The following is a 6,000-nucleotide window of genomic DNA, read 5'->3' on the forward strand; positions in this document are numbered from 1 at the left end:
CACCCAACCGTGAGCCTGTTTGATGCAGTGAATATGGTTTTTTCTTCTGGCATTGACACGGTGATGGAAAAAATTTGTGTTCCCATCCCCTTCTTTGAGGTTGGCCACCCTCGCACACTGGCTCTTCCTAGCTCTCTGAAGGACCGCCAGGCTAATAACTCGCCGTTTAAGTCTAGCCCGAAGGTCGGACTCGGCAGGGGAGAGGAGACGCGTCTCTTGAGCAATGTCCAACCGAAGGATGACCAACAGAGCCGCATAGAGTTGGACGTTGGCCTTCGAGAACATTTTTCTACTCCATTCCAAAAGGCGGAGGGAGGTTTTTCTGAGCTTATGATGAAGGACTTGATAGGGCTCCAAGTGGGGCACGTGCTCGTTCCAGGCCGTTTGGATCACCTCAGTGAACCCAGGCAAGGAGACCCAAATGTTTTCAAATTTGAAGGAGCGGGGACGTCTGGGTCCTTTGTCATCTGCCAGGAGCAGCGGACAGTGGTCCGACAAGGAGGATGAAAGTGCATGGAGAACGTGGGTGTTGTATGTGGTGTCCCACTCTGCATTGCAGAAGAAGGAGTCTAGCTTGCACAGGGTTGGATTGGATCGCTCGTTACTCCAGGTGAAGCGCCTGTTTTGAAGATGGATTTCCTTAAGCTCACAAGACTGCAGCGTCGCACGGAAGCGGTTGATCCTACTTGTGTTCACGTTTCTCTTATTTTTGTCCCTAGCACGATAAATTTGATTGAAGTCGCCTGAGGCCAATCAGGCGACTCCCGGCAGCGGCTTGTGGCTGAGGAGCTCCGCAAAAAAGGCATCCTTGCACGCCGAGTCGGTGGGACCATACATCGAAGTGGTTTTGAATGTAGCTCCAGTATCCCAGATGCGTACCGTGGCCGACAGACAATAAGAAGATGTGGCAATGTCAGAGACCTTCAGGAGGCCTTGATCCCAAAGCAGGAGGATGCCGCCACGGGTCCCCTCAGCTGGCCGCTGTGCGAAGCCACGAAGCCTATTTCCGCCAATGGAAGCCGCAATGAACATGTCGATGGAGCTGAGCTTTGTTTCTTGGAGGCAGACAAGGTGACATGAGGTGCCCTCGATTGTTGCCTTAACAGTAGCCCTGCGGTCTGGGCAATTTAGCCCTCTCACGTTCCAACTCAGAGTGTTGATAGGTTGCTCATGCATGGGAAACATAGAGATTCTCAGGATACAATCTGATGGCAGAATACAACTTGGGGTTGAAGCAACTAAGGCAAGGCATAAAGCCAGTACTGCTAACAAGTAGCAAGTTCCATGCCACACACGGCAAGGACCCCTTACAGGAAATGCAATCTAAAAGCACTAACATGGGATAACTAGACGACCCTACAGTGGCACTACAAGCAATTTTCTTCAAACTGTAGCTTCTTGCTCGCCCGTACCAGCAGCGGTAGGTTCCATTGTCGACTCTCCTCCATGCCCAATGAGGGCGTCTTCCACTGCGTTGACAGCGCCATTGTCCAGCTGGAAGAAATCACGCATGGCCACAATTATCTCTGGGGTCAGTTGCTCTTTGAATTTCAGCGAGAAAGCAGCAAGGGTGGCTTCAGTAACATCTTCTCCATCTCTGGTGATGCCCAGACTCCGGCATACCAGCCGTTCGGCCATTTTAGCCGCTGGTACGGCCTCGGGACGGACGGACGGGCGCCGCACACGCTGAAGCGAGATGCCCCCAGAGCTGTTGCAGATCTTCAGCCCAGCCATCGTCTTCCGGCGAGCTCGCAGGTTCTTAGGAGGAGATACAGTGGGTGGAGGTTGCGGGCTGCACAGCGAGGAGGCCCGCTCCAGCAGCGCCGGCTCTCGCACAGCAAACAACTGTGAAGGCAGCACAAAGCACAGCAGAGATCTCCAGCACCTCCATTCACCAAAAGTGTTTCCAGCACCAAGCATGCCTCCCCAAATGGACAAGAGGAGGACTACAGATGGGTGTATATATTTTTAGGAGTGTCGAGAAACTCCTTACCATCAGCAAGTTTCATGGCATGCACCCCATCAGTCAATATGCAAGACAGCAGAGATCCAGTACCACTAGAGATAGCCATCAACAAATTCTGGAAGACAGTTCCAGATTTCTTGAGGTTCAGGAGTTCAGTAGCTAAAGAAACTCATGAACACAGGGTGGTGTTCCTCTTTTCTACTTCCTCCGTTCCCAAATATAAGTCTTTTTAGAGATTCCAAAATGGACTACATACAAAGCAAAATGAGTGAATCTGCACTATAAACTACGTCTATATACATCTGTATGTAGTCCATATAGAAATCTCTAAAAGGATTTGTATTTAGGAACCGGTGGGGTAAGGAAAGTAGAATATGGTATTTTGTTAAATTCACCTTCACCGGAGGGACAAGCGTGTCGTCCAGCATCTCATACATCTGTACTGCGTGTCAAAGCATTGTGTGTAGGACGAAATAAGCTTGACATCAAAGAGATCCGATTACCCTAAAAAATCAAATAGATCAATCAGCTGATGCAAGTTTGCAACTGCATCAACCAGCTCACACTGTTACAATCCTACTTCATCATCTGGGGGACAAGCGTGTCGTCCAGCATCTCGTACATCGCTTCCCACCGCGGATGCATCTGATCCTTGAGAAGAACATGCGGGTCCTTTGCATCCACCATTATCTGGCTAACCCCGGGTGTCCTCCACACCTGGCTCCCCTTCATGGCCTTATACGCCCCTGCCATCTCCTCCCACATCCCACCTGACGCAAACACACTCACCAGAACCGTGTAGTAGCCTCCCAAACCCGAACCAGAGGGACCGTCAGACTTTGGAAGAGCTTCCCCCACCATTGTTCATAAAGTGTCCCACCTTGGACGCTTACGCGGCAATGCGCCCTGGAGGCACGGCCTTTGTCGACGACACTGGCATGGCTGCAGGCTGATAACGCGGCGATGAAGGTGGTCGAGCTGGGCTTGTATCCATGTTGCAACATATGAGCACAGGCCTGCAGCGCGTAGGAGGCACGGCCATGGTTGGCGAAGGCCCGCATCATCGATGTCCATGTGACGGGATCCTTCTCTTGTAACATGTTGAAAACTTGCCAGGTAGAGTGCAGGTCACCGCTCCTTGAATACATGGTGAGCAGAGCGTTTCCTAAGGAGGTGTCTGACAGGAGACCTCGTGTGGTAGCGAAGCCATGGATTTGCCCAACTTCAACTGTGCTCTCGGATGCAACCAAGACACTGATCAATGTAGTTCCGTCAGGGGATACTGCTGACCGGAGCATGAGAAGAAATAAACGCATGACTTCGCCCTTGTGCTTGTTTTTGGCATAGCCATGGATTATGGCACTCCAACTCACCAGGTCCTTTGCGGGCATAGAATCGAACAATCTCTGAGCCTTGTTCATCTGGCCAGCGTTGGCATAAGCAGTGATCATCGCATTCCACGCTGCAATGTCCTTGTTTCTGGGCATTCTGTCGAAGAACTCTCTCACCATCGAAACGCGGCCGTTCTGCGCCAAGCCAGTGACCATTGTGGTCCAAGAAACCACGTTCCTATCCGGCATCCTCTCGAACAGCCGAACCGCCTCGTCCACTTTCCCAGCACGGAGGAAACCGGAGATCATGGCGCTCCGAGAATACGGGTTCCTCTGGGGCATCCTTTCGAACAGCTCCACGGCCTCCTGAAGATGACCGTGGTCGGTGTAGGCCTTCACCATGACCGTCCAGATGACCACGTTCCTCTCCGGCATCCGGTCGAACACCTCTCTTGCCTCCCTCAGCATCCCTTAAGTCTTCTTGTCTGTGTGATCTGAAGACTTATTACACTTGAGGACTGTGCATCCTCCAGCCGGTTAGGCATCGCATTCTGAGCATCCAAGAGACATTGTGGATTGCCGGTGAACGAAGTCTGTGAAGGTTTGGGAGTCTACCTTGAAGACTTACTAGAGTGATTGGGCGAGGTCTATGTGACCTTAGCTCAAGGAGAATACGGTGACGACTGGGTGTCCTGAGCTGCGTGTTCAGGACTGGGTGTCCGGAACTGTGTGTCCTAAGGTTTAAATACCTAGCCGCTCCAACCAGACGTACAGTTGTCACAGCAACTGGAACTGGTCCAACACATCATTGTCTTCAACGAGTCACTGGTTTCATCTTCACTTCCTTTTACTTACTGATTACTCATTGTGAAGTCATTGCATGTCTGTTTTATCTTTTGTCTTCACAACGTGAGTGTATGATCTGTTTGGCTTCATAATATCTTCCTACCTGATCCTTATTACACTGCAGCTATTTGTCACTGTGCTTTCACTCTGTTGATACTTGACCATGGCTTGCTTAGTGTAGTCTACCTTCCGCTGCATAGTAATAGGCATATCTCTGCTGTTTGTCTTCATAACTTCCACGTTTTGAAGACTTTCATAAAAATCGCCTATTCACCCCCCCTCTAGTCGATATAACGCACTTTCAATTGGTATCAGAGCAAGGTGCTCCCTTGTTCTGTGTGATTCGGTTTAACCACCTGGAGTTTTAGTTATGTCGACTGCAGGGATAATCAAAGTCTCCGCTGCGTGCCCCGTCTTTGATGGAACTGAATATCCCTACTGAAAGAATAAGATGCGTATGCATCTTGAAGCCATTGACGTCGACCTATGGTATGTCATCGAGAACGGCGTTCCCAAGGCTGGAGAAGGTGTCACTGCTGCTGATGTCAAGAAATTCGTTCAACTGGACTCTACTGCCAAGAATATCATCTGTGGTCATCTGACCAAAGGACAGTATGGCCGTGTAAGTGCTTTGAAGACATCCAAGCTGGTCTGGGACTGGCTCTCCAAGGTCAATGAAGGCATCCCCAGAGAGATCAGAGAATCAGTGTCCTTCGCAACCTCTTGAACCGCTTCAAGCGAAATGACAATGAGAATGTCCAGCACACATTTGACCGACTCACTGACATCACAAATGAGCTTCAAGCCCTCGGCGCCACTGAGATTACCAAACACGAAGTCGTCAAGACGCTTCTGAGATCACTTGATAGTTCGTTTGACATCCTGGCCCTAATGATTCAAGAACGTCCTGACTTCAAGACACTCGATCCGTCTGACATACTTGAGAGGCTCAACACACATGAGTTTCAGCTTTCGGAGAAAGAGAGATCTACGGTCCAAATTATGGGCGAACTCGTGCCTTGAAGGCAAAAGCTGTCTCCTCATCTGAAGAAGAATCTGACAGCAGTTCTGATGACCCTGAAGACATTGGAAGGGAACTTGCTATGCTTGTCAAGAAGTTCCAAAAATTCACCAAGAAGAAAGGCTTCAGAAAGTCTTCCCGATCAAGTTCAAGGAATGATGAAGCTCCTGCTCATGACTACAAGAAGAAAACATGTCATAAGTGCAAGAAACTTGGCCACTTCATCTCTGAGTGTCCACAGTGGGACAATGAGAACAAAAAGAAGAAGAAGAGCAAGGAATATGACTCTGACGACAAGAAGAAGAAGAAGAAATACTCAAAGTCTTCTTCCAAGTCTTCCTCAAAGTCTTCATCACACAAGAAGAGCTCATTTGGCAAGGCACGTGCGTTTGTTGGCAAGGAAATAGATTCAGAGGAGGAGTCTGCTTCAGAGGAGGCGGAGGTGGAGTCTGAGGAGGAATCTGACTCAGGCGTCGCAAGTCTGGCTACAGCATACGTTGCCAAGTCCATCTTCAACACTGAAGACAATGACTTCATCACCGACACCGATGCAAATGACAAGGACTACTCCGCCTCTACCTACTGCTTCATGGCACGCGGTGCCAAGATAAACACACGCACTACTCACTATCAAACATCTAGTGACGATGACTCTGATTGTGGTTCAAAACCTAGCTACAAAACACTTGCTAAAATTGCAACTGAACAACAGAAAGCTATGGAACATATTCAAAAACTGTTAGACAGAAGCGATGATCTGTTGGGTGCTGAAATGACTCGATCTGAATCCTTAATTGAAGACATAAAAAATCTTCACGTTAAGTATCAGGAACTTG

At 49.4% G+C, this 6,000-nt stretch overlaps 1 protein-coding gene across 1 annotated transcript in view; it reads right to left on the reverse strand.

The window, feature by feature from the left end:
- LOC119283821 (pentatricopeptide repeat-containing protein At2g35030, mitochondrial-like) overlaps positions 1 to 6,000 on the reverse strand; it is a 36,261-nt gene that overhangs the window by 18,366 nt on the left and 11,895 nt on the right. The window contains exons 2-3 of the mRNA XM_037563213.1: positions 3,703 to 3,767; positions 3,489 to 3,630 (exon numbers count right to left, since the gene is read on the reverse strand). Coding sequence (XP_037419110.1) covers positions 3,489 to 3,630; positions 3,703 to 3,767 — 207 coding nt within the window. The remainder of the gene's footprint in view (positions 1 to 3,488; positions 3,631 to 3,702; positions 3,768 to 6,000) is intronic.

This window comes from Triticum dicoccoides, chromosome 4A (genome assembly GCF_002162155.2).
Source record: "Triticum dicoccoides isolate Atlit2015 ecotype Zavitan chromosome 4A, WEW_v2.0, whole genome shotgun sequence".
NCBI classification, from domain to species: Eukaryota; Viridiplantae; Streptophyta; class Magnoliopsida; order Poales; family Poaceae; genus Triticum; species Triticum dicoccoides.